Below are 27,418 nucleotides of genomic sequence, written 5' to 3'. Positions count from 1 at the left end.
ATCACAAAAACCTTCAAGGGCCATTTTCACATACCCTGAAAGTGATGAAACTTTGGCCCAGCACTAGTCTCATTGCTGAGAAGACTCAGTCCTATTTATATGAGTTTACTTGACCAATTCCCTTGACTAATGGCTAAGCCTGCTACTTTCTGTGCAATGCAATCCTGTGCATGTTTACTTGGAAGTAAATTCCACTGGGTTCATTGAGTTCTGTGGAGTATATAAAATTGCAGTCTTAAGGGGTATGCCCCGTTGGACTACTGAGTCAAAATTCATAGAATTGCTCTGTGTTCCATGTGTATGCTGGTTTTCATTTTCCTTCCTTCAGACCTCCTGTCCTCTTTCCCCGCCCATCCTGTAAGTGAGTCAGAGTGAAAGCAGAAGCTGATGAACGTTACATAGGGTGAAGCCAAGCAGAGCCAACAAGGCTATTTTAAAACTACCTTGGTTTCCAGTTCTCCCTGTCTTTTATGCAGGGCTTTGTTTTGTTTTGCCCTACAATCTACATTAATTTCTCGTTCTTGGGTGAGGTGCAGGAATTTCCTAAAATGGAAAACCTACACTATTATTCTCTACTTAGGACATTGGTGAGGTCTGCTTGTATGATGAACAGGGTGGGAAAGAGACTCCCAGTAGCAGAAGCAAAGAAATAGCTGAGGCATAGTGAAAGAGTGCAGATACCAAGAATATGTAAATAGCTACTACTTCCAAATTAGGAGAAGGTACTGCTCCTTGGGAGGAAAGCTATGGCAAACCTAGACAGCATAGTAAGAAGCAGAGACATCACCTTGCCGACAAAGGTCTGTATAATCAAAGCTATGGTTTTCCCAGTAGTAACATATGGCTGTGAAAGCTGGACTATAAGGAAGGCTGAGCACCGAAGAATTGATGCTTTCAAACTGTAGTGCTGGAGAAGACTCTTACGAGTCCCCTGGACTGCAAGGAGGTCCAATCAGTCAATCCTAAAGGAAATCAACCCTGAGCACTCATTGGAAGGACAGATACTGAAGCTGAAGCTCAAATATTTTGGCCACCTAATGCGAAGAGAAAACTCTCTGGAAAAGACCCTGATGCTGGGAAAGACTGAAGGCAAAAGGAGAAGGTAGGGATGTACGAAAGTCACTTACCTGGTCTCGCAGCTTGCTTCGCGGTGGGGGGGAGGCACTTCGCTTCTCGCCCCGAAGTTCAGGCAAGGCGGGAGAGGCGTCCCGCCTCGCCTGGCTGAAATTCAGGCCGGGGGGGGGAGGCTTCCTGCCTCGCCCGGCCGAAATTCAGGCTGGGGAGGAGCGCCCCGTCTCCCCGGCCGCAAACTACGAAAGTTTAAAAAAAAAAAAAAAGACCCCGTGATAGGCTACGTAACGATTTACACAGCCTATCACGGCTAGATTTGCAAAGTCAGCCGTGATAGGCTACGTTAATCATAGAAAAAAAAAAAAGCGCGTACGCAAATGGCGGCCCCCATGGGGCACCGCCATTTGCGTTCCTTATTTGGTCCCGGTAGTCTACGTAAAGATTTACGTAGACTACAGTGAAAATAAGGGCAACGCAAATAGCAAAGATTTGCATCCCGGGAGGGGCGGGGGGTGGCAGAGAATTTCACCGCTGATTTCGGGGGGCCGAATGCGTTGGCGCTCGGCCCCCCGAAGATTCAGGGAGAAATTCTCCGCCATCCCTAGGAGAAGGGGACGGCAGAGGATGAGACGGCTAGATAGCATCACCGATGCAATGAATATGGACTTGAGCACGCTCCGGGAGAGAGCGCAGGACAGGAAGGCCTGGCGTGCTATGGTCCATGGGGTCACGAACAGTCGGACACGACTGAACGACTGAACAACAACAACACTACTAACAGGGCTTCAGCAGATTTCTGGATTTGAGGAAAGACATACGAAGGAATATAGAAAGTTGCCTTACACTGAGTCAGACCATTGGTCCGTCTAGCCCAGTATTGTCTACACCAATTCCAGGGTTTTAGGGAGAATTCCTTCCTAGCCCTACTTGGAGATTGAACTTGGGGCCTTCTGCATGCAAAGCACTTGCTCGACCACTGACCTGTGGGCCCTCCCCAGGAGCAATGGTCATAGTGCCTGTGACTTTACATGTGTCCAAGGCACAGAATCATATATGGCTCATTACTACTTGTAATCCAAAGTATGCTTTCAGGTGGTCCGTGAGACTATAAGAAAAAGTGGATTTTTAACTTGGTTCATTTGCTTATGGAAAGGCCTTAATTTATCTTTGTTTTTGATATGTAGCATAAACTTTCATAGGCTAGAGCACTTTTCATTAGATGCATGAAGTGTTATCCTTTGTTAGCAGAGATCTCTCTCTCTCTCTCACACACACACACACACACACACACTCACACACACACACTCTCACACACACACACACACACACACACGCAAGGTTAGAGGAGAAAGAAAAGGGTAAACAAAGCAGCCCTAGTCTATGAAATGCAAGAGGTACAGTCTGTGTGATTTATATGCAAATCTAAAGTGTGTGTGTGTGTGTGTGTGTGTGTGTGTGTGTGTGTGTTAGGGATGTTGGAGAAATCCACAGAAGAACAAAGTGAGTTCAGATTTGTATGGATCTGACCCACAGATTCCCCAGCTGACCGGCATTTCCTGTTGGGTGGATTCCATAGACCTGTGGACCATTTTTCTAACCTTTTGTTAGAAAACAAAATTAGGAATTTTGTGCAAATTTAGTAATAGCAAATATGCAAAAAACTTTAAAAACCGGCCAAAAATGTGCATTTTCTCCACAGGCTAAAGTATGAAAATGCGCATTTGGGAGAGATTTGTGCATTTTTGCAAGTGCAAATTTGTCTTTGTGCAAATGCGCATTTGTACAATTAGGAAACTACAAAAAATCCGATTCTATCAATGAGCAGATGATGGAACAAAAGGCGCCTAACAATCTGCGAAACGCAAATGGAATGGATTTTACACAATCTGCACCTCCCTAGTGTGTGTATTTGGGGGGGGGGGTATTTGTTGTCAGCTGCCCAGAGAACTGCATCTATTGGGCAGTATAAGTAAATACACACACACACATACATACATATAAATATGTCTTGCTGGTTTTGCTGCCTTAGACAAATATGTCTCCTCCTCCAGAATGAATTCTTCTGCACTCAGGTGCCCTGGTGGAGAAGGGCATAGGAAGAGGAGCACATTCTTTGCATGGGGAAGTTCCCAGGTTCAATCCCTGGCCTCTCCAGGTGTGACTGGGAAAGACTCTTTGAAACTCCGGAGAACTGCTGTTGGTTAGTGTAGATAGTACTGAGCTAGATGGACCAGTGGTCTGAGTCGGTATAGGGCAGCTTCCTAGGGGAAGGGAAGCCTTGCTAGGGTTGCAAGTAGGTGCAGTTAGACTGGTGCACGCTTCATGTCACTGAGATGTTTGCTGGTCAAGGCATTACTATTCTGGACCAATTAAGAATTGCTCTTGAGTAGTAGTATTTCACAGTCAGATGCATTGTTTGCATAGAGGATGCACACATGTCACTATGGCTGCCTGTTTTGTAACCCCTTTCCATTTCCTCGTGTAGCCATTCTTTTGGTAGGAATAGGTGGTATCGCTGCATCAGAGTACAAAAGGAGGAGTTCTGATTCAAAGGTGCTAACGCCTTTGGTGTTAGCACCAGGCAACCATGGGCAACTGCCACAGGTCCCGCTGTTGACACCTGCCCTGCTCTCCCCCTTTTTAAAGAACAACAACAACAATCCAGCCTGTTGCCCTGAGCAGTGCCAGGTGTTGCTCTGGGGCATTGTGAGAAATTAAACTGGTAGGTCGACCTCCTTGCTCAAAGTGCTGCTCCTGCCACCACTGCCAGGTAAGCCTGCCAAGGCTCATGCATGGAAGAGGGGGCTTACTAGAGGGCACTTTGCCCAGGGCCCCCTTAAAGCTGGAATCAACCCTATTGGCCTGTGTACCATTCCCAAGGTAAAGAAGCAAAATGGTCTGCAATCCACAACAGGGGCCCTGCAATACAACAAAATTTACGGGTTGCTTACCTGAAGATACAGCAACTTGTGACTCGTCTTTTGTTCCAGGCAGGTAATCAGAGTGGCCAGTGCATGTGGGTTGCAGGTCATGGTGCATTAAAAGAGCATACCACAGACATGGAAAAACCCCAGGACAGAAGCACTCTTGTGTAGTGCACCACTTTTTGAAGCATAGTGATTTGTCCACCATTAGGTGCACAGCATTGACAGCCTTGTAGGCAGTTCCTGTATTGCTATACTTAGTTGTATTTTCTAGGCAGACCTTCAAAGTTTATGAATAATAATGTGAACCATATTCCCCCTGGATATCTTCTTTATCCTTTTAGATCAGCTCTCTGCTATAGGTAATTAATTCCTGTCTTCACACCATCCCATAGCTTTTGATCCATGTAATTTATTTCTGTCCAGGTTGGTTTAGGACACTATGGGAATGGGGATTAGGAAGTATTTTTAAAACACAATACGGTTATGGCCTTCTTTGCCCAAAACCCTATTACATTTGCTTAGCCACACTTATTTCATACTGAAACTGTAGTATAAGGTTCCCAAGTGGTTGTATATATTTAAGACCTGCTTCTTCACTTCTGAGAGCTAATCTGGCAAAAACGGTAGAAGACAGCCATATCAGGGATGGCCATGGTCTGCTATGGAGTAATCCAAAGGTGGCACAACAAATCCCTATTGAAGGCTCAGAATATGAAGTGAAAATGGAAAACCTTTACAGTTTCATTATTGATCATAATTATGGCTGATGGGTTTCTGCAAAAGGGAAGTATTTGGGCAAGGATGTGGTGGGTTGCCAGTAGCCAAGAAATGATGGGTGGTATGGGCTGGGGATCAGTTGAAGCAGGATGGTGAGGACTGGAAGCCATTGAGAGAAATGGGAGCACTGCAAAACATAGAAGTACTGGACGCCTTGCCCATGGCCTCTATTGTTCCTGTGTGCACACTTCAAAATTTCCTCTGCAGCAACTTGAAAAATCTCCAAAACAGCAAGCACACTCCCAGTATCTCTGGAACCATCCCTTCCCCAACCCTGGGCAGAGTTGGTGATGATGCCCACATGCCATGCAGACAATGAGGTACACAGTCTGCACAGACTGAGCCAGAGGCATGTCTGTCACGTTGCCACACCCCCAATACAGAACAAACACAGACAACCAGGGAGCAGCCAGAGGAACAGCCAAGGAAGCTCTGTGGCACTGTCCACTAAAGCAGGCACAAGCATGCTCAAGAGATTGCTGGTTCAAATCCACACAGAGGAAAACATGTTACGTCCCCTGCCCCCCACCCACGGAAGGCACTGCACATCAAATATCATGGGCACGTTTATTTATTTTTTGCAAGCCATGTTGAGCTTATTTTAGAAAGAAAAGCAAGGTACAATTTTTTAAAGAAATCCTCCTTAAAATACATGCAAGTGCATTTGCAAAAACAAAACGAATTGGAAGGCTGCACATTGCCTTAGAGTTGGAAGCATAAAGGCAAAGCTGGGGTTGCAATATGCAGTTGATCAGTTAGACTGCTCAGATAAAAACCCTTTGATCTACTAAAAAGTCCCCCCCCCCCCAACTGGGCAGCAATTTTTAGAACAATGTTCTGAAAATAACTGTGACAATACCCATAAGTGACAGCCAACAGGCACTTGCTTGGTTGGCATGGCACAAGCTCCCCATCCTGTCAGCATACCTAGCCCAGTGGTTTGACACCTGTGGCTGCTGACTCTGCCCCCCACCCCAGCTGCTGCATGCTTCCCCTCAGCCCTCAAAGAAGTCCCTGGTGACATATTCCTGGACCATAATGCAACATGCAGCCACAGGATGTGGGGTGTGTGTTCCCTTGTTGAGATTTCTGCTGCTTCAGGGCTGTGATCCCCCCCCAACTTCAGAATGCCAGCCCCTCACCAGTTGGGGCATGATGTTGGAAGTGGACTTCCTCGTTCTAGTCCAAGGGTGTAGTGCATTCCCTTGGTGGTCCTTGAAAGCAGGTGCTCCTCGCCTGCTTCTTCCCAAGCAGTTTTGACAACCACTCCCATGCTGCCATTTTAGCGTCATCCCTTGCTCAGCAACTCCAAAGCTGTGTGGCAAGCATGTGCGTGCTCACAGGCCCTATCTAACACCTGATGCAGCCTTTGGAGCCGAAGAGGTTCTGCACCCCTGTTCTAGTCCTTCCCAGCCAATATTGCAGTGTAGGGTGTGTGTAATGTGTTTTCTCCTGGGGCATTTAAACCAATGACCCTGGAAGCATGTGTGCATTCATTCATGTGTCTCTGCAACTGTACTATCCATCCCCTTTTCAAAAGACTATGGGTTCTGGGAAAGGGGGAAAGAAATCCCCTGTGAGGATTTGAACCATTGATCCTGGGAGTCAACGGCTGCTTTGCAGACTGTAGCACAGAGTCCGTTTGCTTGTTGCTGCTGCCTGCCTGGACATGTATCTTGTCTTCCACAGGCAGGAGGCAGGGGAGGTAAAATGTTTTCTTCTGTGGGGATTTGAAGCAGCAGTTTCAAGAGCATGTTTGTGCCTGCTTTAGTGGACAGTGCCACAGTTTTCCCTTTGCTGGTCCTCTGGCCGCTGCCTGGTTGTCCGTGTTTCTTCTGTGTTGGTGACATGATGACAGACATATGCCCAGCTCAGCCTAGGGATGTATGGACTTTGTTAAATGGGGGTTGGACTCAATGGCCTTGTAGGCCCCTTCCAACCCTACTATTCTATGATTCTATGAAATCCATTCCATCTGTGTTTCACAAACTGTCAGGCATGTTTCATTCCATCATCCATCATATTGATGGAATCAAATTTTTTAACGATAATTTTTTTCCCTGTTCCTAAACGCACATTTGAACAAATCCCCCACAAAACTAAAAAAAAAACAGTCTGCGCAACTCAGAAAAAGCCAGTCCATTGCGGGATCTTCAGGTCAGATTCATAGAAATCTTTTCTGGATTTCTCTGACATCCCTAGCTCAGCATACACAGATTGTGTCCTTCAGTGTCCGCGTGGCAACTGGGCATCATTGGCAACTCTGTCCCTGGGTTGGGGGTACTGGTGGTGTTTCCAGAGACATTGGGTGTGTGTCTGCCATTTTGGAGGTTTTTAAAGTTGTGTGTTTTTACCTCTGCTCCCCAGCTGAGTGAGTATTGGATAAGGTTGCCCTTCTACCAGCATAGTGGCAGTGCATCTCCACCCTTAGCATAATTAGAGTACAGGATTCCTCTGTAAAAGACTTGGGCTGAATACAGCGTGTATTAGTGTAGACCCATTGAAATGAATGGGACTAAGATTAGTCATGACTAACTGAATTCCCATTCCATTCAATCAGTTTACTCTAAGTAGGACTAATAGTGGATTCAACCTCTTATGTTTAATCAACTAAAATTTATTTAATTAGGTGACAGCCCTAGAAAAAAAATTATGAACCAGTAGTGACTGATATTAAACACACATTGGCATTAGTATGAATAACAAGATGCATACAGGTGTAAGATGTTTCCTTGATTTTTTTTCTGGGAAAGGTCTTAAGTAGAAATACATTTTATACACCAACATGTCTAAAAAGGGGCATCTAAATTCTTAGAAAATATTAGTGGCCAAACTTTGGTTTTGTAAGTTTTAAATTTCAAAAGGTCCACTTATTTCAGTTACACATCTTGAATTGTATGTAAATTTGAAGTATTATGTCTTGATTTTAAGCATGAGATGTTCTCTTTCACATAGTGTTTGGTTCATTCTTCTGTGACTTCCCTCCTAATTATTTCAAGATCTTGGATTTTATACAGAAGGGAGTGAAAAAGCTAGAAAGGCACTCATAAGAGGAGTCTGGAGTATGATTCCTGGAGTATGATTTCATGAGACTTTTTCATATGTGATAGAGTATATCTCTCTGTGCATTTTGGTATAAGGGATGTTCTTGTTGCAATTTGTTTGAGGTTAAGCTGGTTTCTGAACCAGATTGTCTAGTCTATGAATAAGTTCCCCATCCTTTTGTGTGTCTGTTGTTATGTACTGCCTGTGTTATGACAGCAAGAAAGAATACGATAGCTTTATCTATGCCCAGTTAGGGTCTGTAAGCTCTTCACACTCCATGACTGAAGAAGGCAGCTTGTAAGAGAGGTGAGGTGCTTTGAGGACAAAAGCTTAACCAGCAGGGTGTAAACTCCTGCATGCATATTTAGGAATCTGAATAAGCAGCTGGATTCATTCTCAGAAGTGCTGAGCATGCCCTACAAAAGCACTATGAAAGCATATTCACTACAAGGGCTTTCATACTACAAATTGTTGTTACCTTCGCTAAGCCTAAGGCATAGGATGGCTTCAACCTAAATGAAACCCCCATCAGAAGCACCCTGCATGCCTGAAAATCCAGCTGCTTAGAAATTAGGGTAGGCATGTGCCAAGATGATTCATCCCAAATACACGTTCTTCCTATGAAGCAACTGGTGTGGAGTAATTAAAAGCATGAGCCAGGAAAGTCACCACTTGAAATGTCACCTTCCCTGTAAACTCACTGGGTGGGCCTTGCCACCCAGCCTCCACTTCCCATCTGTATCATGGGCATCATAACACTAGGCTGGGGCAAAAATGGTTTTATCAAACTGTTTTGGCTATGAAAGTGCAATTTTGGCAAGTGAAACAGTAATTGAAATGTGAAGCAAGTTTCCTGAGGGGAGGAGGAAATTGGCAAATTGTTATTTTGGGCTGGTGGGGGGAGAAGATTCAGGACCGACCTTGGGCTGGATCCAGACTTGGTCATACTTAGAGGAGACCCAGTGAAATCAATCAATTTAGTTGTGACTAACTTGTCCCATTGATTTCAGTGGGTTTGCTCGAAGTATGACTAAGTCTGGATCCATCTCCTTGCCCTTTTTTTTTTTTTAAAGTGTAAACACAAGCATGCTGTCTCTCCCACTCTCAAAGAGAAAGAATGCTGCTGGCTGCTGTCCACCATCCCCCCACCCTATCCCACCCCATTGTCATCTGGGAAAACAATGGCGGATGGCAGCAGCCAGTCCTGTGCTCTCCACCACGATTCTCTCCAAGAGCAGAAGGAGCTTGTGTGCATGTGCCTGGAAATTAAATAAAGCAAAACAATAAGGTAAGATAAAAGAAGGACCCACCAAAAACGATGCCGCTGACTGACCCTCTGTCCCCAAATGGCCCTCCCTATCCCATTTCCCCCAAATAAGTTGGTGAAATCAGGACAGCTGTTCTGGCCTGAGGCAAAATAATACTGGTCCCATTCTTACAGGTTTGGTGTGAAGATTTCCCAGTCTTCAAAAGGGGCAGGAGAAAAGGAGGATATGGGGAACTACAAGCCAGTCAGTCTGACTTTGATACCAGGGAAGGTAAAAGAGCAGATTATAAACCATTCAGTCTCTAAGCATCTTGACATCAGCACACTGATTAAGAGAATCTAGCATGTATTTGTCAAGATTAAATCTGGCTAGACTACTCTTATCTCTTTTTTGATCAAGATACTAGTTTAGTGGTTTGTGGGAATGTTGCAGACAGAACTTACCTTGATTAGCAAAGCATTTGACAAAGTTCCCCATTATATTTTGGTTAGCAAATGGGTTAAATCTGGGTTAGATGATGATGTCATCAGATAAATTCACAGCTGGTTGGAAATCTTAGTGTGCTTATCAGTGGCTCCCTATGAAGAGAGGTTTCAGGTGGGGTGCTGCTGGGGACTGGGACTCTTCAACATTTTTATCAGTGATTTAGATAAATGGATGGAGAGAATCCTTATCAGATTTGCAGATGACACAAAACTGGGAAGGAGAGATAACACCTCAGAAGGCAGGAATAAAATTTAAAAAACAATCCTTGATAAATGGAAAACTGGGCTGAATTTAACAGAATAAAACCCAACAGAAACAAATGAAAAGTTCCACTTTAAGGGGGCGGGGAATCAAATGCACAGAATGAGGATTACCTGCAATAATGCATGCAAAAATAATATTGGGATTACAGTTGACCACAAGCTGAACATGAGTCAGCAACGTGATATGGCAGCAAAAAAGGCTAATGCAGTTTTAGGTTCCATTAATAGAACCATAGTTCCCAAGTCACAAGGCAATAGTTCCACTTTATTCTGCACTAGTCACACCTCATCTGGAGTTCTGTGTCCAGTTTTGGGCACTGCACTAAGAAATACGTTGACAAATTGGAATGGATTCAGAGGAAGCCAACAAAGACGGACAGGGTTATGAAAAACATGCCCTGTGAGGAAAGGTTGAAGGAACCACACGTGTTTAGCCTTGAGAGAAGAAAACTGAAGAGGGACATGATAGCACTGTGTGAAGGACTGTCACACAGAAGAGTGTTCTCTCCTGCCCCAGAGGGCACAACTAGATCTAATGGATGTAAGTTACAGGACAGTAGATTTCAGTTCTACATTAGGCGAAACCTTTTGACGGTAAGAGCAGTTTGACACTGGAACCATTTGCCTAGAGGGTGGTGGGCTCTCCCTCACTAGAAGTCTTCAAGCAAAGGCTGGACAGCCGGCTGTTGGGGATCCTCTAACTCTGGACTTCCTGCATTGAACAGGGGGTTGGACTAGATGGCCTATGAGTCTCCCTCCATCTCTGATTCCTTTGAGATATTTAATGTGAAGTGCTTTGAGTACCTAGGAAAAAATATTATCTAAATAACAATTTATTATTAGTTTATTATTGAGGCTGTTACACAGTTAAGGAAATCTTAGGAAAGGAAATCAATCCTTTGCATGTTTAGGCAGAAAAAAGCCCTACAACTCCTAGCATTCCCTAGCCAACATGGGCGTTGTAGGACATTTTTGGTGTCTAAATATGCATAGGATTGCACCTTTAATCAATTAATTGTATGAATTTTAGTTGAGTTGCATACATAGTTGAGTTGACTTTATGGAAGTTGCATACAGTTAATTGTATGAGTTTTAGCTTAGTTTTTTTTTAGTTGCATATGAAGAAAAAAACACTGTTCTAAAGAAAAATAGTTTTTAGATGACACAGGCTTGTGTTGAGGTAGGTATCATCTTAGAAGAGGTACCTCTCCCCTTTCTCTCTTAAGATAGTGCTTGCCATCTGCAGTTATTTTAAGTGGTTATATTTTTTAAAAAAAAGTTTAATTCTGCTCCCTGATTAGTCAGGGGTGCCTTATTAGTTGACAAAAATGCATTTACAGGGCAAATGTATGCATATCTACTCAGAATGAAGTCCCTTTGAATTCAATGGGACTTACTGCCAGGTATGTGTGTATAGAATTGCAGCCGTAATCGATGAATCCATTCATTCTATGGCATAATATTCCAGCAAGGCGGTTGTGCCTAATCAATATTTATCTGCCCTTTGGTGTCTGAGCATCTTTTCACAATTCTGGGACAGGCTGGGGCTGTTCTCCCTGACATGAGAAGCAGTGCCACGATGGGGAATTGAACTTAGTACTCTGGTACACCACTTTCTGGACTTCCTTTCAACCTCATGCCAATGCAAACAAAGCCCTTCTCTCTCTCTCTCTCTGTCTCTCTCTCTCTCTTTGGGGTTTTGAATTCTACCTCTGTCACATGCTGAGTGTCTGAGGAGTTGGGATCACCTCTGTCTCCATTCAGCAAAGTTTAGTGTACATCTCTTGTCACCTGACTGGAGATGATAAGGAAACAGAAGGAGGGTGGTGGGTTGTCATTCCCTGGGTGATTACAGGGCAAAGATCTAGTAGATGGAGTGAAAAGTAGATGGAGTGAAAGGGGATCATTAACTCACTTTGACTTTAAAAGCTCTTTTTTTTCTTTTTAAGTCCAAGTGAGGGAATGAGGATGGCCGCACCAGGGACACTACTACCATTTTGTTAGCAGTTCATTTTTTAAGGAGAGAGCAAGAGTTGAGAGACACAATAGTTAAAATAAAAAGGGTTTCTTGCCATCAAAGAACACCAGGGACAGTCTTTGGAAAGCACAGGCTGGGAAGACTGTTCCTAAATAGAGGTGGGAGTGTGATCTCTTGGTTAGGCTGTTAAATAGCATCCTGGACAAGCAATTGTGTTGCCATCATTGAACATAGTGACCTCGGAAGCATCCATGCTTTATGCTTCAATTTCCCCATTGTTGTATACTTGAGAAGAATACTTTTTTGAAGAATTTTATAAAATGTGTGTGGTGGTGAGGAGAACCTTTATGCCCAGATAAAAAGGAGAGCCTGCAATAATAGTGTTGCAATTTCATTTTGTCTAGTAAGGCAGATGCTTTGCAGAAACCCTAGTTTTATCTCTGATTCACACAACTGCCGTTGCAGCTTGTTTTTCAAACCAGGGTGATTTTCTTCTTGCAAGCATAAATGAAATGGGAAATGTGGAGCAGCTGTCTCAAGTGTTCTTCCATGTGTCCAAGTGCTAGCTTTTAGTACTGCACAAATTATTACCTAGAAGAGATAGACTTACATTCCTACTCTCTATGGCCTAGATGTTTTTGTCATAGATATCACCTCCTGTCTCATGCTGAGAGAGTAAAACCCAAAACATTAGGGAAGTTATTGAATATTAGCACTTATTTAAATGTATTATAAAATTTTAAAGAATCAATAAAGCATTTTGTTATACTTTTGTTATACAAAATAAGATTATTTTTTGGTTCTGTTTTGTAGTTTCTAATTGTTGTTTCCTTATAGCTAGCAACAAACTAGCTGTGGATGTGATCTGAGCTCTTGCAAGGGTATTCTGGATTGATATAGCAACTCAGCTCTTGCAAAGCTTGCCTTGCCTTTCTTAACTGCCAGTAAACTTTCTGTTAGAAATTTCAGAGAAAAAAATACATCTTTCACATAAATTTCAAAAGCAAAATGCTAGATCAGCCTTCCCCATCTTGGGCAAGGGGATGCTGGGAGGTCTAGTCCAACACATCTGGAGGCCACAAGACTGGGGAAGGTTGGGCTAGATGGCCACAAAGATATAAAGCAGCATGGGCTATCTATGCTAAGTTCATAGTCTACTATTAATCAATGGTAGAGTTGAGAGATCTGTTGTTGTATCAATTATAAGTACTTGTGCAAAGTAACTTTCAATTTCTGTAAAGTGCAGATGCACAATTTGTAGTCCAAGGCAATACTTCAGCTGTTTTAATGTGGAATCTTTGTGTTTAAGTCCTTCTGTTTTCTTCCATAGGATTTTAAGTGTTCCTTAGGAAGAACTGACAGATCCAAAATCTTAACCATGGCTTCGCGCATTGGCTTGCGGATGCAGCTCATGCGAGAGCAAGTGCAGCAAGAGGAACAACGGGAGCGCATGCAGCAGCAGGCAATGATGCATTACATGCAGCAACAACAGCAAATGCCAATGGCTCCAACCCCTGCCATCAACACACCAGTTAATTTCCAGTCACCACCCTCTGTGCCGGGTGAAGTCTTAAAGGTACAGTTCCAGTAAATGAAATCTTGTCAATCCCTAGTGAGGGAGACAAATGAAATAGCCATTCAGGTATGAAAACTGCAAAAATGATTGTCTTCTCTTTACAAATCAGTGGAAACCTTAATTTCAAATAAACATATGTGAACATGGAGGTGGAGAAAAAAAAATCTATATATAAGCCTTTATACATTTGGATGTATTAAGGGTGACAGTCCTTCCTTTTCTTTTGATTTGGAAGTATTGAGATTTGTATGCATAAACACAAAGGATGTTATCCAAACAAAACCAGTAATCTTGATGAAGATTTCTTGAAATGGGTCAAGCTAGTACTCATCTGCCCTGTATTTTTCCAGGTTATACATTGAACTTTACAATCCATAGGTTTGAAAGGCCAATACTCTCTGGAACAATAAAGCATTTTTTTTCCTCCAGATATATTCAGTTGAAAGTTATTGCCACCTTTTATGTGACAACTCTCTGTCACTCCTCTCCTGACTTTTCAATGGTTGTTTTTAGGTTCAGTCCTTCCTGGAGAATCCTACCACATACCACCTGCAACGGTCACGAGACAAGAAGGTCCAAGAATACCTGTCTGAAACCTATGGGAACAAGTTTGCTCCGCTGCTTAGTGCCCCTTCTCCCAAGCCTCCCCCTTCTGCCTCGCCTGGTGTGAGGCCAAGCCATGTCATGTCCTCTTCTGCAGGCAACAGCACCCCCAACAGTCCAATGGCGATGCTCAACATTGGCTCCAACCCAGAAAGGGAGGTGTGTAAGTTATATTCCTGGGGAAATGTGGATTTGTTGGAAGAGAGCAGTGGACAATGCTTTAAATGGCATGTGGACCCAGTCTTGCTTTTCTTGGTACCTTACAGTAGGGCGAAACAAATGCAGACCTGAACACAGTCTGTGGTCAAAGTCCATACATTTCTGAGCTTGCAATGTGATTCACGGGGGGGAAAATGTGTTCGAAAAATGCATACACTTGAAAAACGTGCATGAAAAATGTGCACTTTTGAATAATGCACACAAATACACTTTAATCAAAGGGAGAAAAATGCATACATTTCAAAAATGTACACATTTGATATGTACATTTGGAAAAATATGCAGGAAAATATGCACAAATTTTCGTTCAAAAAGAAAAAAACCCCAAAGCTTGCAACCTGATATGGACACAAGGCAGAACAAGCTTCGAGATGGAATTCAGTGAACCTGGAAGAGCTCAAGTTTTGCTAATTTGCACAGCCCTACCCTACAGTAGGAAGAAAGAGCATTTGTTTCCGGGGAAGTCCACTTCTATGCAGGAACCACTTCTTCACTCAGATGGTCACTTACAGCAGAGCTACTTGAACAGTACAGTCTTGTGGTTCACCTCTTTCTGGATTGTACTACTTCATATTTGAATGCTCTTTAACAGAAAATTGGCACATAAGAGATAAAGAAGATGAGCAAATTGAGGTGGAGACTACGCTAAAACTGTTCAGGAAGTTTATAGGTAGTATGCCACAGCTCTCCTGCAATCTAAAGTCTAGCTACAGCTGTACCACATGATTGTCCTGGTTGCATAACTTGATCATAGAGATTCATAGAATCACAGGGTTGGAAGGGGCCTGCAAGACCATTGAGTCCAACCCCCTGCTCAGTGCAGGAAGCCTGATTCCCAGGCAGTCTCCCATCCAAGTACTAACCAGGGCTGACCCTGCCTAGCTTCGAAGATCAGATGAGATCAGGCACATCCAACGATGATTAAGAAGGGGGACAAAATGAAAGTTAGGCTTTTGCATCATTCTGCGTTGTAGGAAGTAAGATTAAAAACTGGCTGTGGGGGAACTTCCGTCTCCATCCTTTCCAGCAGGAGATACTGACTGTAGGCCCTAAAGAGTAGGGGCAGATGGAAGCAAACCTTCTTTATAAGAAGCTGCCTTGGGTGGGTTCCTACCCTGACAGGCGGCCTAGAAATATTTTAAATAAATAAATATAAATTAAATAAAAATAAGAGGCACTTAAATCTGTGATGTGTTTCCCATGTCTGTACACATACAGGAAAAATCAGTATTAAAAATATGTATTGTTGACTGAAGAAAATCCCTCCTATGTCTGAAAGGCTACTTTTTCCTTCAGATGGATGACGTCATTGAAGACATCATGCAGCTGACAACTACAGTGGGATGCATTAACCCAGAAATTCATATGCCCAATACTGTGAGTGTCTCTGCTTTTTGCATCTTGCTGTTGGGTGGGGAGGGAATAATGGAAGAAGCAAACCTACAAGATCATTGTGTCCTGGATTAAGGGTAGTGACACTTTAGTAGAAATCTTACTCAGACCCTCCTGGAGGAAAGAAATATGTTGCAATGTGCCCACAGTATGGGTCTATCTAGATCAGGGGTGGGCAACACATGGCCTGCAAGCTGCATGTGAACCCCCCCCCCAGCCTGTTTTCTGGCCCCCGCTGCCAAAAGCCAAATTGCTCCCGTATTTTAGTGGTGCAGCAGCACCGGTGGCAAAACTGGAACTTTCCCCCTTTAAAACAAGGTGCACAGTGAGAGCTTCCCTTGTTTCAATGGCAAATCACAGTCTTATGGGTCTTCCTGAAAAAGTGGCTTTGTTGCAGGCATGGTGGCAGGGGAGTGCAACCCACAGTGGAATCGGGGAGGGGGGCAAAAATTGCCCCCAGATCATCCAACATTGCCCCACCCCGATCTAGATCCTATTTCCCTTTCCTCCATCACCCCCAATCTCTATGTGTAGTGATACTGGAATTTGGGAGCTGTCCACTGAAGGTGCAGGTAACTCCCCCCCCCTAGAACATACAGTGCCATCCTTGCTGTTGGGGCTACACAGCACATCAGAATGGAGTTACCCATGTATGTGCTGCTTTAGGCCTGCTGCCTTATGTTCCAGCTTAATAGCTGGTATGTGTTGTTGTTGTTGTTCATTCGTTCAGTCGTGTCAGACTCTTCGTGACCCCGTGGACCATAGCACGCCAGGCCTTCCTGTCCTGCACTGTCTCCCGGAGTGTGCTCAAGTTCACATTCATTGCATCGGTGATGCTATCTAGCCATCTCATCCTCTGCCGTCCCCTTCTCCTTTTGCCTTCAGTCTTTCCCAGCATCAGGGTCTTTTCCAGAGAGGATTATTATTGATGATGATGATGACGATGATTTAATAGATGTATATACCACTTCCTATATTTAAAAATATCTCTAAGGAGTTTACAAAAGAATTTAAATACATTAAAATACAATTAATTGCCTGGTTAACTAAAATTATAATTAGTTAAAATACAACTCCCCTGCTCTTTCGCCATTGGCTATGCTGGCTAGGACTGATGGGAGATGTAAGCCAAAACATCTGGAGGGCCACAAGTTGCCAACCCCTGACCTAAATTGTTTATCTCTTGGAAGAAGTCACTGCCACTCATTGAGGGGGGAAATATGGACTTTGCATCTGCCTGGTACCCTGTTGTTTTGCCCCTCATTCTATCCCCCTGTATTTCCTATGCTAAGATAAAGCTTTGTTTTGTTGTGCTCCTTTTTTTTCCAGCTGCCACTGTCCAGCAGCCATATGAATGTGTATAGCAGTGACCTTCAGATGACGCCCTCTCTGGTGGGCATCACCAGCAGCTCCTGCCCTGCTGATCTCACTCAGAAGAGAGAGCTCACAGGTAACTTAGCAGAGCGTGTGGCCAGTGGGTTCTGAGTTAACTTGTTGGGGCCATATTCATTCCCAGCTTGGCCTCAGGGTATAGTCTAGGGGGAGTCTGTTTGCACATACAGATGTGTGCACATGTGCATTAAAATCACTCTTGTTTCTCCTGGCTCACTGCTTTGCCTGACAGCTTGATCTTTTATCTCTAGATGCGGAGAGCCGTGCTTTGGCTAAGGAACGGCAGAAGAAAGACAATCACAATCTGAGTGAGTGATGGTTGGTTGAAACATGAAGCTGGAACACCTTCCCAAATTCTCGTCAGTGCTCCCTATGATGTTCCCCTTACTCATCCTCTGGTGTCTCTGGTTTGTGGACTGTATGGTAATACAGTGTATTAGCAACATTCTCATACACCAGCATCAAAATTTCACTGCTTGTTAATGCAACTATCTAGCTAATCTGATGCAGAATTCCAAAATGTGAATGGAGATGGAACACTCACAGTTCTTGCATGTGCATAGAGCTGGTCTGTCCTCATGCAGATCTTTTCTGTTTTCTTTTTCTGCCTTTGGCTATTCTGCTTGGCACAAAAATGTGTTCATGTTATTAGACAAGCCATTTTATCACCTGATTGGTTCCTAGAAGGGGACTTTTTTGTTTCTGTTTTTGCTATTTCCAGTACTGTTAAAGCATAGTTTCATGCAATTGTGCAGTCTTGGTCTGGAAGAAATCTGCAATTGCACATTTATCTATTTGAATGTTAAAAACAAGCATCTGTTTTTAATAAGATTACAAATGAGCATAAAGGATACTAAGCCCCCTGCCCACTGCTGCTTTTGAATAGGCAATGAAAGCCAGCTTGTCAACCTGGGGGGTTGCTTTTTTATATATATAACATAACTAGAGATGGGAGAGAAATTGTTCAGTTCGAATTTTAGTGTAAACTTACCTAATTTTGCACTTTCAAACCAATATACAAACCAAAACTCAGTTATCCTTCAAATTTGACACTTCCCCAAATTGTGTAATGGAGTTTCCCAATTAAAAAAATTGTACACAAAAAGTATATGTTTAGGGAAAGTGCATGCAGAAATGCATGTATTGGGAAAACAACATTTACAAATGCATTAGATTAGAAAAATTGCTTGCAAAAATGTGTATTAGTCTATTTGTATGCATTTTTTTCTCAACGTTCAGGACAATCCAAACTTAAGATTCAAAAATTTCTCAGTTTGGGATGAACTGAACCTAAGGTTTCGAAAAATGAGAAACCAAAATTGACAGATGCACCCATCCTTAGACATAACCCACTGTTGTGAGTGTTTATAATGTTACGCACCACCCACTCCCTGGAGCAGTGAAACATTCCAGTGGGGTACTATTGGGGTTTGCCTTCCCTTTGAAGGAGAGACCAGTGGTGATGAATGGTGGTTTTGTAATATTAGGTTTCTTTACAAATACAAAAATAGAGTATAAGTGGAAGCAAGTGACATTCACACGCCAACCAGGCTGCAAGTCTCCTGCCTCACGCAGGTCTCCAGAAAGAAGAAGCGCCCTGCACCCCAAGATGTTTCCATCCTTTTTGCTAATGCTTTTCCTCTCTGTGTTACACGAAGATTGCTGTGTTTTGTTACACATACACACACATGCGCACCCATACAACCTCATGTACACACATGTATATGTGCGCACATGTGTGCACCCTCAAATGGCACATGCACACACTAATGAATATGGAGGACCATGGAACTCTGAAGCTCTCTTTTGCTGTGCTCAAATGAATATATTATCTAGTTGGCCATCACCATGTTGTTTGTTTATTTTAGGGCTGCTGTATTTAATAAGTTAGAATAATCAGTTTAACATTTTGATTATTTAAAAAAGGTGCCCCAGCATCATCAGGCAGCAGATTCAAAATTTTGCAAGGACCATCATAAAAGAGGCATTCCAATCCAGTATGACTGAGCACAGGAAATGCTCTTCTGAAAGTATGCCTATTGTGACACCATACATGCATGCATACTTGAAAAACATAGGAAGTGTGATCTTTTTCTTTAGAATGACTGTTATTTTCATATGTACATTTATACAGGATTGATTGATTGATTGATTGACAGATTGGTTTTCTTTAATCAGGTGACAGCTGTTTATTTATTTCAGCCCCTTTATGCTCACTTTGCTTTTTACAAAAGTGAGATATTTTAAGAAATACTCAATTTCCCCCTATTTTTCTTTCCCCTCTTAGTTGAAAGAAGGCGAAGGTTCAACATCAATGATCGCATTAAGGAACTTGGAATGCTGATCCCTAAAGCTGGAGATCTGTAAGTTCTGGTAAAAGTTGCAGGTTTTTTCTGTTTCCTCTTAGAGAGTCACAAGAACACCAACCTGAGAAAGAGGCCATGGGAATAAAACCATCTGGAAATTTATGCTTCATATCCACTGAAAACAATATTATCAGTTCTGGCTCAAACAATCTTCACAACAACTCACTTTTTGTCTCAGAGCTAAAATGCCAAACTTACTTAAGCCTTAAAACAAAAGATCCCCCAAACCAAATAAAAAGTATATTACATATACTTCTTTCAGATTTAAAACAGAGCTCCTTATTTCTGGAAATGTTTTGTTTTGTTTCCATTTAAAATACAGGATTATTCAAAAGTCCCTGAAATGTGTGCATGTGTGTTTTACAAATCTAATATTTCTTTACTGGTTTGAGATTAGAACAAACTAGTAAACTGCATTATGGAAATGTGCTTTTAGGGCCAAACTAAACGTGGTGGTGGCAGATCCATGTGTCAGGTTTGGATTGCAGCTGAACCCCTACAAAGAAGGGTGGAGGAGAGGAGCAGGGTGGGGTAGAAGGAGGGAGACTGACCCCCTTCTGCTGCTTGCAATCCCACCTTCCCAAACTGACCCTTTGGTGGGTCTCTATGAGTAGAAGTAGTCACAGCTTAGATTTTTTTTTTAAGCTAAAGAAAAGCAATTTGGAAGGAAAGCATGAATGGGGGATGGGCTTCCCATTTGTCACTGCCTACCCTGTGCTTGAAATCTCCCCACCCTGCTTGGTAGTTAGAAGGGCTGTTATGAATGATGCAATCCTAGGCATGCTTACCCGAGAATGAGCACAATTGAACACAGTGGGAGCAAACAAGAACCAGTGGTGGCTGGTGATTTCGATGTTAGTGGGACAGTGAATCTGCTCCAGTTTTCACTCAGAAGCATCTTGGATAGCTTTAGAGTTCTGACTGAAACCCGGAATGGATTCACTGCCCCACTGACATCAAATCCACCAGCATCCACTGACAAGAACAGGATTGTGCTGTGATGTGCCTCACCAAATTATTGGGGTCCCCTATTTTTAATTTATAAAAGCTCTACAGTGGTCTTTCTCAACCTGATGCCCTCAAGATGTGTTGGACTGTGACTCCCATAATTCCCAGTCAGCACATCTGGTGGGCATCAGATTGGGAAAACAGTTTTTCTACCATAGTGGAGCTCCCTCACTCTCCCTGCCACAATGCTGCCAGAGAATTTTTAAACCAGTTTTCCCCCAAAAATGGATTGGGACAAGAAGGAACACTTCTTTGGCAGGGTTGGAGGTGTAAAACCAAAGCAACAGTCCAACAAATCACAGTAACCAATAGCATGTCAGTTTTGAACTCATGATATATCATCCAAATTAGAAGCTATAGTTTAATACAATGTATGCAAAAATACTTTTGAGAGTTTTCACAACTAAAGAAAATGATAAACTCAAACTCAGAATAGCTCAAAAGTTTTAAATATTGTAGTTCTCTTTTTGGCTACAATGCATGTACGCACAGCTGCTTCATACAGAAAAAATGTGGAGAATTTTTATTCTGTCAGCTTTATCTAAACCTGATCAGATATTTCAGCTTGGGCATGTGTAGTATTTCTCAAACAATCTTGACATAATCTGAATTTAGCCTCTTGTGTCAATTTGTTAAAAGTAGTGGCAAAGAGCTGTTGTATATAAACTTTCAAGGAACAGAACAGCTTTCACTCCTCACTCAACCAGTGACTTTTTAAGGGAGAGTTCCAGCCCAGCAGGGAACTTATGGGCTAATTTCTGGCCATTATTTTGAGACCACTTCCAGGCATCACCTAAGCATGCCATATGGCTGGTTGGTGGCAAAGTTCAAAAAGTCCATGTTATGTCCAAGGAAGTGTTGTGGAGGCACTGCTACGTATTTGATTTGTACAAGATCAGCCTTCCACAATCTGGTGCCTATCAGATATGTTGGACTACAATTCCCAGCATCCCCCAGCCAGCCATGTTGGCTAGGAAATGCTGGGAGTTGTAGCCCAGCACATCTGGAAAGCACCGGGTTGGGGAAGGCTTCACAAGAAGCATGTGAAGCCTACAAGTTGTATAATGGCAGGATACAACTTTTTCTGATGCTGACCTTGCTTTTTCCTTGGTGAGCTTGCTTGCCCCACCTTTAAGCATGCCAGCTTTAAAAGGCAGGCAATTATTTTTAGTGGCAAATGTGTTAGGACACCCAACTTATTTCCTGGAGGGATTTCTTTTGGCTTCAAGAAATGTAAACAAGTCAGTGCATTGTCATTTCAGCTCTTCCTTCCATTTGCTTAGAAACGTTCTCTGAGCATGACTTCTCAAAAGCTTTATCGAATGTGTAAGTAATCCTTTCAGTGTCAAATGTTCTCCTCCCATGTCTCATTCCAGGGATGTGCGCTGGAACAAAGGGACAATCCTGAAAGCTTCTGTTGATTACATCAGGAGGATGCAGAAGGACTTGCAGAGGTCACGAGATCTTGAGAACCATTCTCGGCGTCTGGAAATGGCAAACAAGCAGCTTTGGCTCCGTATACAGGTGGATCCCCATCCTTCTATCCTGTGCTCATAACTGCCACAATCACTTCTATGTACTTTTAGAAATTGCTTTCCTTTTATCCCCTCACTGAAGATATACTAGCTTCCATCCATCACATCCTTCATCCACCTCCCTTTGGTTGCCTTGTCTCATGTTCTCATTCTCTGGGGAAATATGGAAGAGGTCCAGAGCCCTGGCTGCAAAGCAGTTTCTTACTGTGGCCTTTACCCGTGTGTTCCCCCCATTAGCAGTGCCCACCAGCAGTACGTATTTGATGGTTGCTTTTCAGAAAGCCATGTCCTATACTCCTCTGGCTTGCTATTTTCCGGTCACACATGGCTGTCTCAGGTGTGTTGGTGTGGTCCTCAGGTGTGGACCCAAGAAGCAGAAACATCCCAGATCACCCGTCAAGGCTCTGGGTGTTAAGAATAGTTCACTGAAATATTTCATTTTTAGTTTGGAGGTTTTTTTAAGCTGTGCCATCCTGTACTCAACATTATTTTCTTTATTTAATAGATTTATATACCACTGCCCATATCTCTAAGGGGTTTATGCAAGGCTACATTATTTTAGGAATAAACCAAGATATAAAATTAAAAATGGTATGTTATCGCAGACTTGCTGAACCTGGTGCCTTCCAGATGAGTTGGGCTTCAACAGCATGGCTGTTGGGAGTTGTAGTCCAAAACAACTGGAGAGCGCCTGGCTGGGGAAGGCTGTATGACTGCACATGATGAAGAGTGAGCCTATGAAAGCTCACGCAGCAATGAAGTTTTCCAGCTGTCTTCAGTTGGAAGTTGCACATTGTCTGCCTGCTATAACTGCCCATCCTAGGAAGTTACCAAGCATGTATAGCAGAAATTGGGTCACTGTTATTTGCTGAATGATTGTCTCTCCATAGTGGGCTAGAGTTGCTAGAGATTGATTGATTGATATATAGATATAGATATAGAAGATATAGATATAGATATCCTCTGCCCTATATCATTAAGATCTCAGGGTGGCATACAGATAAAATCAATTTCAACAGTATAAAACAATAAATAATTTAAACAGCTAAAACATATTAAATTAAACCAGTTTATACCAATTAAAATCTAAGACAATAAAACAGTTAAAACAGTGTGCTACTTTAGGGACTGCATTTAGCCCTCAAAGCCTTCGGTAAAAAGCCATGTTTTTCCTTGGTGCCAAAATGAAACCAATGTCTGCACCAATCGGGCCTCCAAGAGGAGGGCATTCCACAACTTGGCTGCCACAGCAGAGAAAGCCTTCTCCCATGTCCCACCATAGTGTATGTCTTGCACTGGTGGAACGCAAAGAAGGGCCCCTGCAACAGATCTCAGTCCTCAGGCAGGGAGGTGCTCCCTCAATTATCAAGGTCTCAAGCTGCTTAGGGCTTTAAATGTCATCACCAAAACTTTGAATTCTGACTGGAATTCCTTTAAAACTGGTGTCATGTGGTCTTTACGATATGTAAATCTAGTCAGCAGTCTAGCTACTGCATTTTGCACTAGCTGCAACAAAGTAGATGAGACTACTATGCCCAGATCTCTCTGTTGGTTGTTTGATAAGAACTCTTTCTTTGTGTGCCTTGTCCTAAAGGAGCTGGAGATGCAGGCTCGAGTCCATGGCCTGCCAGCCTCTTCACCCTCTGGCACGAACATGGCTGACCTGGCTCAGCAGGCTGTGAAGCAAGAAACCTCTGGGGAGGAGGGGACAGCTGAGATCCAGCGGCAGCCACAACTCCATCCAGAGCAGGAAACTCAGCACCAGCCTCCCTTTGCTCCACCACAGTCCCCTTACCATCAGCTGGACTTTACTCACAGCTTGAGCTTTGACGACAACTCCAGTAGCTTCCATGACCCTCTGGACCCCGGCCAAAATGTCTCCTTCCCCTCCTTGTCCAAGAAGGAGCTAGACTTGATGCTAATGGAGGATACCATGCTGCCCGTGGCTTCTGACCCCTTGTTCTCTGCTGTGTCCCCAGAAGCTTCAAAGGCTAGCAGTCGCAGAAGCAGCTTCAGCATGGAGGACACAGACATGCTGTGATTTGAAGCCTCCAAGGGAGAAAAGACTAGGAGTCAAATACTGTTTGTTTGTGAAGATTTGTCCCTCTGCCTTATCCCTGCAGACGTAGTCAAGGGCACGCGAGACGAAACAGCAACGCATCCTGAACTGGAGACAGTTTGTGCACAGGTGGGGTGGGGGATCCTCAGCACAAGGTTCACTCCAGTTCTTAGCATGTGAATCCCCACGCTTCTCTCCTGCCCTGATGTGCCAAAAACTGAGCAGCCCTGCCTCATCTGCCATGACCACAGGATAATCATGGTCTTGCAACCCCCCTTCAACCTTTCTGATTCCTGCAGGTATATCTCAGGTGCCCTGTGCCTTCAGACCACGTGTCCTGCAAAGCCACTTTGAGCATTTTTGCAACAATGTGATTTGGGTGTCGATGGCCTAGGCGGCAGTTTGTCCTGTTTAAGAAGCAGCTTTAACTAAGGCTTGGGGCTTGTCTGTTATCACAGACCAGTGTGTCCCTTAAGCCTCACTGTGCCCCCACCCCTTTACCTGCTACCGCCAGCCTGATGGGAGTAATGACCTTCTTCAGGTGTGCTCCTACTTTGGGGTGCCTTTCCTTATACATGGCAGGGTTATCCAGCACAGCCTGCAAGAGGGAGAGTGCGATGCTACTGCCTCACCACACGTGACCAGGGGTGGTGGTTTTGTATCAATCCTTTGGTGAGATGGCACAACAGTATTACAACTCTCACAGAACCTTTCTAAAGTTAGAATCCCAAGTGGGATACAGCTGGCTTAATTAACGTTTTGCGGCTTTCAAAATGCATACCCCATTAGATTATGATGCAGACCTCTGGTCTGAGTCCTCCACAGCCCAGGCTGTTGAGATCTAATTTTGGCTTGGGCCCTTCCTCTGTTTTCATGTAATCTTTTTGGCTACAATCCTAGAAAGCCAGAAGTGCATACAGGTGAAGAAGTACGTGCACACCTGGAGGTATTTCAAACATTTTTTTACTGCAGCCATTCCCCCAGGAAAAATAGGCACGTTGCTTTGCCATTTAAAAGCATGACTGGCTTCAGTAAAACCTGGCAAAAGTATCTCCAGCTCTACGTTTGCTTCTCCCTCACCCATGCATATGGCTGTTCAGCACTGTGGTCTTTGTCCACCTGAGGTTTCCATATAATATTCAGAGGCCATAGCCTGTCAGTCTAGCTGGGAGCCATCTTTCCATCAAGTGATTCTGTTGCCCCCTTTATGCTGGCTATTGTATCAGTAGCTTTGCTACAAAGAAATACATATTTTTTAGAACCTTACCAATTCCATCCTTTCCCCCAAGCCCTACCTGTTCCTGAAGGGAGATCTATGAACCCTCCTTTGCAAGTTTAATAAACTTGCTCAACTAAACTAGTGCAAACTCTAGTGTGGATCGAAAGGCAGCTTCATATAGCCATTACATATGTCAGATACCTGTATTTTGGGGTATGTGTGATGCTGCCCCACTACACATGCAAGCATTTGTGTGCACAAAGCCCTTACTTTCAATAATAACTTCAAAGCAACACACCATTGAAAAGCAGCTGCTTCTCAGTGGTTACCATAAATTGGTGATTTGCACATGTACTTGCATCTCTGGTGGGAAACACCTTGTATCCTTAACTCTTCTGCCCATGCATATCCTATTGTGAACTCTCTTGTATTATTCAGATGAAGATAGAGACCTTGCAGCAGGGACCCTCCTATTTTCCTATTGCCCAACATGGCTTGAAAGAGAGAAATTCTATCAGGTCTGAAAGCGTGTGCCTACCTTGGTTTACTTTAAAGCCTTACTTGAGTGTTTTGGCATCTGCCATCTCCTAGAATTGATAAGATCATCTATACTATACAGTCTTGGGTGGTTTGAAAGTGACTGGATTTTATGCCTGCCATCAGTCCTTCAGTTTCTCAGGGCATTTTGATCAGGGCTTAAGAATGCTTCCAGTCTCTTAGGAGCAGTGTACTTTGCAGTTCCAGGCCCATAGAACTTGGCATTATCTGTCATTGACCAACCCTGAAAGCTGTGCTTGAATTGTCTTCTCTACAGTTCTTCAGTCCCTTTGGTAGCTCAGGAAATTTGGAAGACTCCAGGACCTCCTTCCTACCAACGTTGTGCCTTGTGTGCATTTCATCCACTTGCCATCAGATGAAAATTCTCTCTCGTACTGTGACTTGCTTCATGGTGCATTGCACAGAGACTTAGCCTGATGTTTTTGACAAGAGCAATATGCACAATGCCTGAGTGTAATTAATCAAGGAATAGTTCATAGAGGGGATGTATAGTTTAATTTTCAATGACCTTAGGGTAGACTGTGGCTCTTTTTCAGTTAGAGCACTTAGTGTCATCAAGCCTGTGAAATGTTGGATAGATCTTGGCTCCTACTAAGGCAGGGGTGAGCAACTTGTGGCCCTCCAGAAGTTTTGGCCTAACAACTCTCATCAGCCCTAGCTAGCATAGCCAATGGTGAGGGATGATGGGAGTTGTAAGCCAAAACATCTGGAGGGCCACCAGTTGCCCACCCCTCTACTAAGGGGTCTTGATGGCCAATTCAAATTGGACTCACTTGAATCGAAATTGCCCTGCGAGAATATATTTTTGCTTCTCAAAGGAACAAGTGGAGAGTTCTGGGCAGATGGGGATGGGGTAATGTAGTGTTTGTGTATTTGGGGAAGTGTCAAGTGCTGTTATTTGGATTATTATATTAAACTTGTTAAGTCTATTCTAGTCCTTTTGAACTTGCAGCATGTATGCCTTAAGGCCTTGTTGAGGCTACTTAGAATCTGTCTCTGCATATAGGTCTGTGGAGAAAGGGAGATGAATTTATTCTATTGCTTAAGATCCAAATCCTGGTCAATATGATTACTGAAGGATTTAAGGGCAGGGGCCATAGCTCAGGGGTAGGGAATATACTTTGCATGCAGAATGTTCCAGGTTTGATCCATGGCATCTCCGGTTAAAAGGGTCAAGTAGCCAGTGATGGGAAAGACTTCTCTGCCTGAGAGACTGTGGAGTCACTGCCAGTCAGAGCAGGCAATACTAGGCTAGATGGACCAATGGTCTGACCGGGTATATAAGGCAGCTTCCTATATTAAACAACTGAAGAAAACTCTGACAGAGAAGGAACTGACTTTAACGTTTCAGATGAGCAATTCTTCTTCCCTGAAACAAACCTTGTTTGTGGAGGTTTTGATTCCAGAACTAACAGCCACCTACCAAAGAGCCATCAGATCACATACGTATTCCTTTTAGACAAAACAGTGCCTTCAGTCTGCCATGGCTCTATGATTTGCAGCGTTTTAGGTTCTTTCTGCATGAGCAGCCAAAGAAGGTCCTGGCTGAATCTTTAGTCATTATGTGATACTCTTGCAATTCTTTTTCTCCCAGTTGCAGCGATGTGATGTTCCATTTGCACATAACAGAAATAAAGAGTGGGGGATGTCTTGTTGCAGGAGGGAGAGGAGGAGGA

The 27,418-nt window shown here is 43.4% G+C and overlaps 1 protein-coding gene across 1 annotated transcript in view; it reads left to right on the top strand.

Annotated features, from left to right (window-relative positions):
• The window catches only part of TFEB (transcription factor EB), an 88,821-nt gene extending 63,520 nt beyond the window's left edge, over nucleotides 1-25,301 (top strand). Inside the window, exons 3-10 of the mRNA XM_084853110.1 lie at nucleotides 13,146-13,391; nucleotides 13,905-14,153; nucleotides 15,510-15,590; nucleotides 16,935-17,055; nucleotides 17,249-17,305; nucleotides 19,285-19,360; nucleotides 21,748-21,895; nucleotides 23,501-25,301. Coding sequence (XP_084709236.1) covers nucleotides 13,194-13,391; nucleotides 13,905-14,153; nucleotides 15,510-15,590; nucleotides 16,935-17,055; nucleotides 17,249-17,305; nucleotides 19,285-19,360; nucleotides 21,748-21,895; nucleotides 23,501-23,947 — 1,377 coding nt within the window. The 5' untranslated portion in view covers nucleotides 13,146-13,193 and the 3' untranslated portion in view covers nucleotides 23,948-25,301. The remainder of the gene's footprint in view (nucleotides 1-13,145; nucleotides 13,392-13,904; nucleotides 14,154-15,509; nucleotides 15,591-16,934; nucleotides 17,056-17,248; nucleotides 17,306-19,284; nucleotides 19,361-21,747; nucleotides 21,896-23,500) is intronic.
• The last annotated feature ends 2,117 nt before the right edge of the window (nucleotides 25,302-27,418 follow it).

The sequence above is a fragment of the Heloderma suspectum genome, chromosome 4, assembly GCF_057233095.1.
Source record: "Heloderma suspectum isolate Gila_16-S chromosome 4, 16-S_ref, whole genome shotgun sequence".
NCBI classification, from domain to species: domain Eukaryota; kingdom Metazoa; phylum Chordata; class Lepidosauria; order Squamata; family Helodermatidae; genus Heloderma; species Heloderma suspectum.
The sequence above is the reverse complement of the archived record's forward strand: the minus strand, read 5'-3'. Positions and strand labels throughout refer to the sequence as shown.